The 12743-nt window shown below is 47.9% G+C and overlaps 1 protein-coding gene across 1 annotated transcript in view; it reads left to right on the forward strand.

Annotated features, from left to right (window-relative positions):
* The window catches only part of LOC310779223 (ADAMTS-like protein 1), a gene marked incomplete at its 5' end in the record, with an annotated part of 146440 nt that overhangs the window by 98373 nt on the left and 35324 nt on the right, over positions 1 to 12743 (forward strand). The window contains 3 exons of the mRNA XM_083639729.1: positions 3976 to 4103; positions 10894 to 10939; positions 12043 to 12279. Of these exons, the coding sequence (XP_083495855.1) occupies positions 3976 to 4103; positions 10894 to 10939; positions 12043 to 12279 (411 nt within the window). The remainder of the gene's footprint in view (positions 1 to 3975; positions 4104 to 10893; positions 10940 to 12042; positions 12280 to 12743) is intronic.

Below are 12743 nucleotides of genomic sequence, written 5' to 3' on the forward strand. Positions count from 1 at the left end.
CCTCCTCCATCATCCGATATGAAAACATGGGATGGATGATGGCGAGGAAGCCTATAGTCACATGTGTTTGTAGGAGAATTAATATTTCTAATTCCTGTATGTCTTGTGATGAGATAATTAGCTCAACACTTGCGGGTTCAAGGCTAAACATCAGCCCAAGGTGGCGATTTCATTTTGAAATGGCGCTGTCGAGGAAGGTGTCACCCGGGCGTCTCGACCCGGGTTCCGAGGTGTCGCCCGTGCCGTGAGTCACGTGCGGCGGGGGAGGTGGATCAGAAAGAGCGCCTCGCTCGCTCCGCGAAGCCCGGCCAACGCAAACACCACGCGGGAGGGATCAGAGAGGGGAGAGAGGTGGGACCGTGTAGTGATGGAGGGTTAGGAAGCCTCCAAGTTGGTTATCCGAGCCGTTTGATTCTCGTAGCCACACCCCAGCGGGACAGCGGCCCGATTAGCGGAGCCTCGTGTTCCTCTGCCTTTTCATTGAGAACAATAGCGGCGCAGTCGGCCAAGCAACCTATTATTATTCCTATTCCTACTCCTATATCTCTTTTCTCTCCTCTTTCCTCAGCGGCCTCCTCTCCGCCTGATATGCCTCTGGCTCCTCCTCTCCGCCTGATATGCCTCTGGCTCCCTTGGCTGCTCAACACAGCTCCCGCCAGTAATTGAGTGAAAAATTCACTGATTGCTTTTCAAAGGAGAATGGCGGCGGTGTGCTAAGCGGCTGCCCAGACGCGCAGCCTGTGTTTATTTGCTATGGATCCAAAGCATCCAGAGAGTTGGCCCGCGAGGCCAGCGGCGCCCGTCGCCGCTCTGTTTCGCCGCACGCTCTGCCGGGTCCCGTGTTTGGGTCTCGCCCCGTTTCCCCTCTGCTGTTCCTCAGGCGTCATCGGCACTGACAAGTCAGCCATTTCTATCAGTCCCCCACTTTTAATAATCGGAACCCCTCTCTCTCTCTCTCTCTCCGCCCCCACCCCTCCACTCAGCAGTGTACAGTACAGCGGGGGTGTTTTTGCTACTGTGGCCCAAAGAAAATAATCAGAGCTGTATTATTACCTTGTATCTCCTTTCCTCTCCAAGATCCATTTGTCATTGTAAGCTAAGCAAAATGCCATGGTCGCTGGGAAAGGCGCCAACGAGGTCCAAGTGGCTCGTTTGTGCGCCGAGTTTTTCCTCTGGACCTCAGCGCTGTGTGTTTCAAGAGGAAGGAGCCGGAGCTTCGGTGTGTAAACGGTCTGTCAGTTCACGGGGGACACCAGGCTTTTTCAGAGCAGGTGTTCGGCATAACGTTCAGTCAGCCGGGCAAGTGGTGGTCATGTGGCTTACGTTTCGTTTCTGATCTGAAGGTTTTGGGTCACTGGCAAAAAAAAAAAAAGCTCTGCTGGACGCACAAGCGGAGCTCCACGACAAACTGCTGATTGCCAGCAGAGAAAAGAAATGTATACAATGTGCTGGTGGTGATGTAATGGTCCCATAGTGGGAGGCTTTCTGCAGCGGAGAATAGCTGCGGTCCAGTTGTTTCTGCCATCTGTTAATACCCCTCCCTGCATGGTATATACGCAATCCCATAAAGACGGCCCATGTGCTTGACGTGATTGTGGCGAATGATAATTTTTCTTTTGTATCCATCTTTTTCCTTTTCATGGCCTTCAAAACACCGGTGAATGGCTGATTATTTCATTGAATGCGATCAGATCTCCCGTCTATTGAGGCACATTCCTGCTGCCATAGGAGGTAGACGAGTGGCCTCATTGTTAGTTTCAATCCCCTGACTTTACGCTACAATAGGGGCGGCTGTAGCTCAGGAGGTAGAGCGCCTCGTCCACTAATCGCTTTGGATAAAAGAGGTCGGTGGTTCGATTCCCGCCTCCTCCAGTCTGCATGTTGAAGTGTCCTTGGGCAAGTTACTGAACCCCAAATTGCTCCTGATGGTGTGCCAGCACCCTGCGTGGTAGCCTGCCGCCATCGGTGTGTGAATGGGTGAATGGACCTACTGATTGTAAAGCGCTTTGGATAAAAGCGCTATATAAATGCAGGCCATTTACCATTTACAATACCACTCTGAAGTCTTTTTTTTTCTTCATTTTCCAGGTTTTCATGCTCTGCTATAGTTCTATTCAGCAGGTACAGAACCGGTTTTTCAATACCCTCAATCTCACTGGCATGGATTATGAGAAGTATTCCTCTATACGCAGGCTTAGCTGTCCTTGTTCTAGATAACCACTGCTGCTAAGTAATCTCTTTGCCCCCTTCGCTCTGATTGTTTCAGGCCCGATAGTCAAGACGAGGTTGTTCTGTAATTTCACTCACGTGGCTCTGCAAAGGGCGCCGCGAAGAGCTAGGCTGGCGAGTAGAGCCAAGAGAAAGAAACATAATAACTCCTACACTCATCCACATCACATGACAATGCCAGCCATTTGACACCATGCAAACATAAACACCTGCCTCAGAGCAAGGTGAGCCAAAGCAACAGTGTGAAAGTCCTCTCTGGAGAGGCAAAGGACCTTGAGAGAGAGAGAGAGAGAGAGAGAGAGAGAGAGAGAGAGAGAGAGAGAGAGAGAAAAGAGTGAGATAGAAAAGAGTGAGATAGAGGGGTGGGGGGGATCTTCATTATTTGGCTGTCACGGTACATCTGAGATGCACATTGTCCTTGCAGGCGCAAAATTCATCTTCTCATAATATTGATCTTGGATCCCAGAGTAATATCCCTGCTCCTGCTGCCAAATGCACCACGATGCAATTATGAGAGAGAGAGAGAGAGAGAGAGAGAGGGGGGGAGGGAGAGAGAGAGAGAGAGGGAGAGAGAGAGAGAGAGAGAGAGAGAGACAGGGGGAGGGAGAGGGAGAGGGAGAGAGAGAGGGAGAGGGAGAGAGGGAGAGGGGGAGAGAGAGAGAGAGAGGGAGAGGGAGGGAGAGAGGGAGAGAGAGAGAGACACACGAGCGAGGACTGGAGCTTGTTAAGAGAGAGAACTAACACTTCACAGTGTAAAGGATGATTCAGACATTTGAGTGAAATATGCGAGGGGCAAAAGTTGAGAGCTTTTGATGACTTCCCATCGCTGTCGATCTCATATCCGGCCACATGCGCTCCACTCTCATTTTCAACAGCTCCTGCCTGGTTGTAGTTTAGGCTCTTCCACCGGCAGTGCTGGCTCTTTTGTGTGCCCTTAAACTTAAAGGGACAATCCACTGAAAAACAATGCTAATTTATTTTGCACATAATCTCACGCATATCCGAAAAACTACAAACCGTTTTGCAGACTTTCATTTAGTTTGACAGGTATTGAGAGTTGATTTGAGTTAAAGTTGTGCACCAGTGATGTCATTCATGCACAAATGACATCACTGGTCCACAACTTTACTCAAATCAACTCTCTCAATAACTGTCAAACTAAATGAATGACTGCAAAACGGTTTACATTTTCGAATGTGTGAGATTATGTGCAAAATAACTCGCCATTGAAAATCGGCGGAATGTTCCTTTAAGCCCATAGCACACCAATCAAACCTAGTTGGAGAATGTTTGATTGGTGTGCCATGGGCTTAAGAGATTTAAACAGATTGTTGACTGAATCGATATTTTGAGGTGGAAGCCACACCTCTTATGGCTGAGGAATATTCAGCATAAGCAAACTCAAAATGCATGCACTAGGTGGCGTTGCATATGATTTTAACTTATGTAACGTACTTTTAGCGTGTTAAATGGTTGATTGGGTCCTGGCAGGGTGCTGGCAGGAATCGTCAAGACTAGACAATCTGGCATAAAGATGGTCTTGGTTTCCATGCTAAGAGTTTTTTTTTTTTTTTTTTTAATCTGAACTGCATTGGCCTCCCGCTCTCAAAGTTAAAGAGCTGGAAAACGGATAAGGTGTTGACAGTGAAAACGGGCACTGGGAGCAGCTCAAGGCCTTCCATGCTCGACGATAAACTCTGCACACTCTCCCTTCCTCAAAGCCGTGTCTTTTCTCCCGGTGTGCAGAGCTCGCGGACGGCTCGATCCGAGGAGGACCGGGACACGCTGTGGGACGCCTGGGGCTCGTGGAGCGAATGCTCCCGTACCTGTGGAGGAGGAGCGTCCTACTCCCTGCGACGATGCCTCAGTTCCAAGTAAGACACTCCCCTCAGCCACACCTGCCTCTCTCTGTTCCTCCTCCTCCTCCAATTCTCATCCGAAAATCTTCTCCTCTCCACTTCCCACTTTAAATCTCAGTTTGACCTTTCTCTTTGTGAGGTCCCATATTATTCCGTTTTCATGTTTTTGTTTTCAATTATACTATGTCGCAGGATAAGAATAATGTTCTTTATGATATTTTGCTAAGTCCTCGCCTTCGTTTACCACCACCTCTTACTGTTCTTGACTCCCCCAGGCCATTCTCAAACATGCTTATACAGTAACCACACCACTTTGCTTTACTGGTTGAATATTCAACAGTCTTCCCCCGACTTGCCAAACTTGCATAGGAATCATACTGTACCTCTAATATAAGAACCAGAGACATAAAAAACATTGACATTTATGAGTACGGCACTCAGAGAATATAGTTCCGCAATAAGTCTCTGTCTTTAGGAGATGCATACATCACAGGCGGAGAGGATATACATTGAATGTGTGTAATTACAACGTTAGGACCTCATTGCCCTGGAGATAAATGGAAACATCCCATGGACAATTTGTAAGCGTGTGCTCAAACGCAGTCCGAGGTAATCTCCACCCTCAAACAGCAAAGTCCTGACTGGGTTTGGACTGGTTTCCATTAAAGTGCCATATTATGGTTTGAGATTCAGGGGAGAGGAGGAGAGGAGGGCGTCTCTCTCTCTCTCTCTCTCTCTCTCCCTCTCTGTCTCTCTCTCTCTCTCGCTCACCGCGATCCTGCCAAATAGACCCAGACAGAGTCCCTAATAGCGTGAGTAAATCTCACCGCTAGCCCCATTCCCAGGGGCTATAATGGAAGTGCTCAAAATACATTTTATACCACTGTTAAATAGCCCTAAGGGGGTTGGCTGAGATCACTTGCCCATCCCGCCCCTATAAACGGTCTAGACGCACGCGGCCATCTGTGCTCCAATCCCCAAATCCATCAATGAAGTGAGCAGGGTTGATTTGATTATCAATAATGGCCCGGGCATGTTTCTTCACAGATCAGAGCGTAACAATCAATGTCCTTCGCCAAAGTACCTGTCACTTTAAATATCTCTGTTTCGCCAGATACCGTAGATCCGGGGGGAAGGGGGGCTCTGCGAGCAATGAGCCTCCATTGGTCGGATTCCCACTGCTCATCATCTGAGCTTAGATCTTGGGACAGAGTCGAACGTGCACTCTCTGGACCTCTCGATCCTTTCATCCTTCGTGCCAGAGTCGCCCGCTTGGACGGGCTTCAAACCAACACACAGTATCCTTCATGGCCAGAGTCGCCCGCTTGGACGGGCTTCAAACCAACACACAGTATCCTTCGTGGCCAGAGTCGCCCGCTTGGACGGGCTTCAAACCAACACACAGTATCCTTCATGGCCAGAGTCGCCCGCTTGGACGGGCTTCAAACCAACACGCAGTATCCTTCACGGCCAGAGTCGCCCGCTTGGACGGGCTTCAAACCAACACACAGTATCCTTCGTGGCCAGAGTCGCCCGCTTGGACGGGCTTCAAACCAACACACAGTATCCTTCGTGGCCAGAGTCGCCCGCTTGGACGGGCTTCAAACCAACACACAGTATCCTTCGTGGCCAGAGTCGCCCGCTTGGACGGGCTTCAAACCAACACACAGTATCCTTCATGGCCAGAGTCGCCCGCTTGGACGGACTTCAGTGTGCACCGGGCAAAAAATGACCAATTACAAAGGGATTTGAGGAGCGAGAGGAAGGAGACAGAATGAGTGAGAGAGTATGTTTTCCATAGAAATGTTGTCACATTTATAGACTGGGAAATAACTGCAGGGTGACTTCACTGCATTCCTCCACTTTTACGGTTCCCAGAACGTACCCCTCACTCACTCACTCGCTCAAGGTACCCAGCAGCCTCACTCACTCGCTCAAGGTACCCAGCAGCAAGCGGGGATTTGCTGGAAAAGCCACTTCTGTTTCGCTGGGGGGGTGGGTGGGGGGGGGTGGGGGCGGGTGGGGGGGGGCTTTAGAGGGGAGCGCCGACGGTGACAAGGCCACTCAGCGAGATGATAAAACAATGCATCTGTTCAAAGGCACACACTGACAAAACAGCGCGGATCATATTCGAGGTCGTGCCCGGGACGTCCCGTACAGTAAGGTGCATGCCATATCCATGAATATGGCAGGCTGAGAACTCAAGAGTTTTGATTATGTCAACAAAAAAAAGGCCCCACTTGTGTCAAAACCTCAAGCTCAAAGTGCCAGAGCCTCCACCCCCCCACACACCACCCCGCCCCTGCACTGCACTGCACTGCAAACATTGTGGTCCACAGCTTCTTGAGGAGATCATTTCACGATATCAACAACAGCTTCTCTTTGCTTGCCCAGAACTTTTTGGTCAGGCAAACCTCAGAATGCTACTGGCTGTAAAAGCAATTGACGTGTTAAGAGGTGTTTGGGGTTTGAGCTCCGTGTGGGATGCAGGCGGTATGTCTGCGCGTGTGCGTCTGCGCTTGCGCGCGGACGCACACGCGCTCCCGAGGATCTGATTCTAGAGAAGGGGGGGGGAGGCGCCGGTGTTTACAAACTGGTGTGTCCTTTGGCAGTAGCTGGAGTAATGTATGGGGTTCTTGAGCGAGTGGTGGGACCCTCCGTCCCACCTCACCCCCACCATCGCGTGGGAATGCGCGACCGGTAGCCTGCCCCCGGTGGCAGATCAAACGGCGTCATTAAAGAGCACAGCACAAGGCCCCTTGTGTGTGTGTGACTGCTGGGAGAGAGGGGCTGGAAACGCGCCTGCAACACCCTCCAAACCAATCCCACCCCTATTCCAACTCTTTGACCTTTATACACTCACACACACACACACACAAACACACACACACACACACGCAATCACACGCACACATAGGAGCCTCATTCTACCTACTGCTAGCGTACATACATACGCACATGAGCGGCACAACCTCCCAAAAGGGCACACGCACACGCACAGACTAAACACACGTTGCCTCGGCCCTCATTAGTCCGGCTTGTACGACACACTTTTGCTTGATCACAAGATCCAATATTAACAACAGCATAGCTGCTTTGAAACAAGTGTGGACATATGGATTGGGTGAGATGGCAAGAGAAAGCACTGTTGTATTATTTATGAGGCCACATGGTTGGCAGCGAAGGTATGGAAATCAGGGCCTCAAATCAAAAAGCGACTAAACCTCTATTTCACTTCCCTCCGAGGCAGTCGGTTGATTAATTGATAGTATTAATTGGTCCTGAGAGTCCTTTTGCCTCCGCGGTTGTTGGTCTTTCCTTTTTGGTCATCGCTTTTCTTTTAAGGAGTTGGCAGCTTCCTCACTTTATCTCACTTTATTTAGATAGTTGGCAAGTAGGAAAGAAGACCAGAAAAAGGGCCATGCCTGTGAGCCACGCAGCCTTGTAAGAGGTAAGGAGCTCTATTAGTGAAGCAATAGACAAGGAGTTGGTCAGAGTCAATCGGAATGATGGGAAAATCAGGTCCAGGTTGGAAATTGGAGTTATGCCTTATTCAATCACGTATCTCTGAGGACATTACTTTGTTGGAGATAGGGGGGAAATGGCCAAAACAGCAGGAAAATGCCTACAGAGATTTAGAAATCTCCCCTACAAAAACGAGCAGTGGTTAAGAGCAGGAGGCGTTCTGTAACCAGAAGGTCCCATTCCAGGTTCAAACGCCCGCGACAGCCAAAGTTGTGTCCATCAAGCCCGCCCTACTGCTCGCCCGTTACGTCGCTCTGAATTAGTGCCTCAGCGAAATATCTCAACTGCTCTGTCAGAAATCCAAACATTAAAAGACGCGATAGCGATCGAAAATCAAGATATCATGATTTGTGCGCTCGTCATCACACCCTAATCGAATATAAACCGTGCTTAAACGTGCTACGTGTCTCAAGTGTTGTTATAACATGTTCATTACTGATAATGATGTTTTTACTATTCGCGGCGTCATTGATTTGCAGCCATCATTACGGGCCGTGACACTGAACGGCGGTGGCGTTTTGGAATGCCACCGTGCCACAGCTGTGTTGAAAGGCTATGTTTTGGTGGCAATTAAAAGTGCATTTTTCCTCCAAAACAGTGAATTATCTAATTAGCTCGAGTCTGGCGCCGTGCTCGTGTCTCGTATTTTACGGTAGAAGGACCACCCTCTGCGTGCGCCTGTGCATTGCTAACGGCACCTTCTTCTCTCCCTTCTCTACGGAACCTGCGCACTGCCAGAGTCAACAACAAGGCTGTGTACAGGTTACATCATATGCTCCTATTCTTTGGTGATGTGCTGTGTCTGGGCCAAGGCTATTGCTAGGAATTCAAAGGGTTTTAGATTAGGAGGAAAATGGCAATGCTGAAAATCGGGCATGTATCAAGATGCTTATGATTATGAAGGAAAGAAGGAACAAACAAATTAATAAATTAACAAACGCAATGCAAGAGAGGTACAAAGGCAGGACGAAAGAAAGGAAGCAATAAAGGAAGGAGTGGACAAAGGAAGAAAGGAGGCACCTCTGCTTACAGACCTTTACATGAACCTACTGCAGCTATATCATTCCATACATGTACATTACCAAATTAGCCACATTTCCGAGGGCTCGTTCACGTCACATGTATCGATAATGTAGCAATGCTTACAGAGACCTGCTTGCAATTACATCCAGCAGTTACATTCAATCTAGTGAGCCCAGTCGATGACAAGTACAGTATGTGTGCATTGCTGTGAATGAGCCAGGCATTTCAATGCATATCCAATCATAGATGGGAGTTATTACATTCAGGCTTTGTTGTCTGAGGATGGGGTTGTGCTGGGCGGGCTGGTGGATGCTAACTTAACTATATGCAGCAGTGTGTGTGTGTGTGTGTGTGTGTGTGTGTGTGTGTGTGTGTGTGTGTGTGTGTGTGTGTTAGCTATATGCAGCTGTGTGTGTGTGTGTGTGTGGGAGGGGGTGGGGGCAATGAACAAGGTCTTTGTAGTTTTTATGTACATTTGGGGTAATGTCTGAGCAGGATCATAGTAGTTTTGTGCGTGTGTGTGTGTGTGTGTGTGTACAGTATGTCTTTTTCTGGAAGTTTCATGTGAGCTTCGGGAATTCTGCAATTTGTTTTTCTTGAACCTGCGATGACGTCATCATGATGAATCCGCGGGCCAGTCCCCGTCCTTCTCTTCTGGTTGACTTGGCCTCCACTCTGTCGCTTCCCAAGTCAAGAGGAAATGAAAAGGGAAATCATTTTTTTCCTTGACCTCTTTCTTCTTCTTCTTCTTCTTCTTCTTCTGCTGCTATCCAGATTATATATTGCCTGGCCCAGTGTGATTTTCCACACCGATCCAGATCTTTGCTACCTGTCTCTCAACCCTTTAGTCTTTGAAAGTCTCTCGTTTGGGTTTGGTTCCCCATCATGACCTTCTGTTTGGCTTGGCAGTGGGAGCTGTCTGGATTCGTCACAGGGTCTAATGTTCTTGCCATGCCACGCGCTCCTCATCCACTCCCTCCGCTCTCTGGAATAATATTGTAAAAATCCTTAAACCCTCGTTCATCCGTGAGTCCCAAACTCTGCAACTGTTGCCTCCAATCATGATTCCAGATTAGCTAAGGGCCGGCGACACTGGAATTCCTCTTAAGTTACCAAACTCAAAAAGACTATCCTTTGATTAGCTTCCACTGGGGTCTGGGATAATTGGCCTATCATAGTCACCATCTATGGTTTATCATCACTCTGCATCAAAGCACAAAGGGATCCTAATTTTCAATAAGTGGTTAGCTCCATAATTTGGGCCGAGTCACTGCAGACTGTCATCCAGAGAGTGGCGAGCCAACAGCGCTCCCAATCTGTTCAGCAGACGCAGCTGGGAGAGAGGCTAACCTGTGCTTGTAGCTAGCTACTACTGCGTCCGGGCCTTTAAAATCAAGGATTTGTGTAGTCAAGGTGATCCGGATGATCGTGAGAGTCTATTCCAGTGGATCTCAAAGACTTTTCTTTTTCCAAAGGTTACGAAATAACATAACTTACTTTTTTCTTTTTCTTTTCTCAGTTCAACTCACAATTATTGAAGGAAAGTCTTTGTTTCCCTGCTTTATCCAGATTATTTATTTATTTATTTATTTATTTATTTATTTATGTATGTATGTATGTATTTATTTATTTATTTATTTATTTATTTTTATATATTTATATTTTTTCGCATTCCTTATCATACTACTACTTTGGACCTGGGCAATTCTAGTTTGAGATTAAACTATTAATGCATGGGAGAGAAGACTGCGAGCTTTCTTTTTCCAAAGGTTACAAAAGAGCGTAACTTACTTTTTTCCCCCTCTCCGTTCAACTCACAATCATTGAAGGAAAGTCTTTGTGTTCCCGCTTTATCCAGATTTATTTTCACGTACGTATTTATTCTTACGTTCCTTATCATACTCCTTTGGACCTGGACAATTTAGTTTGAGATTAAACGATTAACGAATGGGAGAACGAATGTGTGGCTGTGTAAACGTTGAGAACATACCACAGAACCATTTGTCTTGAAACCCCCATACATTACATACGAGCCCCCTGTTTTGCGGCTTGCCACATCATCACAGCAGGATTCCATTCCTTAAAAGCCGTTTGTTTCTCAGCAATTTGAAAAATGATGAGTTTCGGAGCCGCTGGTTGAAACATCAGCTGCCTTCAGTGCGCCGGCCGCAGATGACTGGTGCGCGCAGCGGTTTGTTTTATCATTCACCCCCAAAGCCGGTTCACCCACATGTCCACTTTTCTCTGTCTTTTCCAGGACCTGCGAAGGGCAGAATATCAAATATCGCACATGCAGTAATGTGGTAAGTTCAGCAAACTCATCTTTATGTAATGGACGTCAATCGCTCTTTCAAGTGGGTTTTTCTCCTGGAACAAATGGAGACGGCAAGCTGCGATGGAGAATGCAGTGTGGTAGAACTGCAAAAATACGAGCAGGTTTTCTGGTCTAGGAGTGTATATTTGTGATCGGGGGGGTCCCGCTGAGCGAGAGAAGGTTAGCAAGGGAGACGTGCGGGGGGGGCCAACGTCAAACGCCATTGTTGTTTTCATTGAATCCATATATAGACATTTCGACTAGTACTGTATATAGCAATCAAATTCCAATGCTAATGAATAGCGTATTACCTATCACATATCACATAATGTTTTGAATGAGGCTGACATTTATCTTGTGAGCATTCTTTTTTTTATGATTTTCAATTCATAATTTGCAGTAATAGTGTATTTAGAAACAGGTAACCTCTGTACAATCCAGTATGTACCAAACAATGACCACCAACATTGTTGCATGGTATCTTGTATCTTGTATGTACAAGAACTGCACCCACCCCAGCCTGCATGTAGCAATAGCATAGCATAGCATAGCTCCTTCCTACACCCAAGTATACAATTGAGTGATGCATTTTGCATTCATTAAAAAACTCAAATGTTTTGTTGGGCGTCCGGGTACTGTAGCGGTAGATTCCCTGCATACCAACACGAGGGTCGCAGATTCGAGCCCCTGTTTACCTCCAGCTTTGTCGGGCGTCCATGCAGGCACAATTGGCCGTGTCTGCGGGTGGAAAGCCGTATTAAGGGTATATGTCCTGGTCGCTGCACTAGTGCCTCTTTTGGTCAGTCGGGGCGCTTGTTCGGGGGGGAGGAGAACTGGCGGGAATAGCGTGATCCTCCCACGCTCTACGTCCTGCCAGTGAAACTCCTCGTTGTCAGGCTAAAATAAGAGCTGGCAAATGCACATGTATCGGAGGAAGCATGTGCTAGTCTACGGCTCTCCCCGGGTTGGCAAGAGGGGGTGGCGCAACGACCGGGACAGCAGGGGGAATTGTCAAAGTACAATTGGGGAGAAAACAGGAGGTGAAATCCGGAAGAAAAATAAAATATGATTTTTTTTTCCTGTTCCCCTCAGGACTGCCCCCCAGATGCTGGGGACTTCCGCGCCCAGCAGTGCTCGGCTCACGCAGACGTGCGGTACCAGGGCCAGTACCACGAGTGGCTGCCGGTGGACAACGACCCGGACAACCCTTGCGCCCTCAAGTGCAAAGCCAAGGGCTCAGGCCTCGTGGTGGAACTGGCGCCGAAGGTTCTGGATGGGACGCGCTGTTACACCGAGTCCTTGGACATGTGCATCAGCGGAGTCTGCCAGGTATGGATGACGAGTCGGAACAGCTGCATGGCAGTCTGACATGAAGGAGCTGGTGTTTATTTGTTTTGATTCCATGTACAGTACCCAGTCTGGAAATCACCAAAAGCCACAATCATTCCTGTATACTCGCCGTATTGTGGAGAGAAACCTGGGAAGTAACCTACTCTCATTTTGGACTTTAGGCTTTGGACCTTTTGTATGCTTGTTGATGCTCATTTTGTTCTCCAGAGAGGCCTCCCAGAAACAAAAACAAAAAAACTTTGATTGATGTGATTTGGACCAATAGTTATTGAGAAAATATGAAAAGAAATGCACTCTTCCATCAGATGAGATTCAATCAGCTGCTCAACTCCTTACTGAAGCAGTAATGTATTATGTTCCCCACCCAGGCCGATGGGAGCAAATTCAAAATGGAAAGACATATTTGACCGCATGGCCTAAACTCAAAAGGCCTAAAAGGTTGT

Source organism: Poromitra crassiceps (assembly GCF_964638095.1).
Source record: "Poromitra crassiceps genome assembly, chromosome: 7".
In the NCBI taxonomy this organism is placed as follows: Eukaryota; Metazoa; Chordata; class Actinopteri; order Beryciformes; family Melamphaidae; genus Poromitra; species Poromitra crassiceps.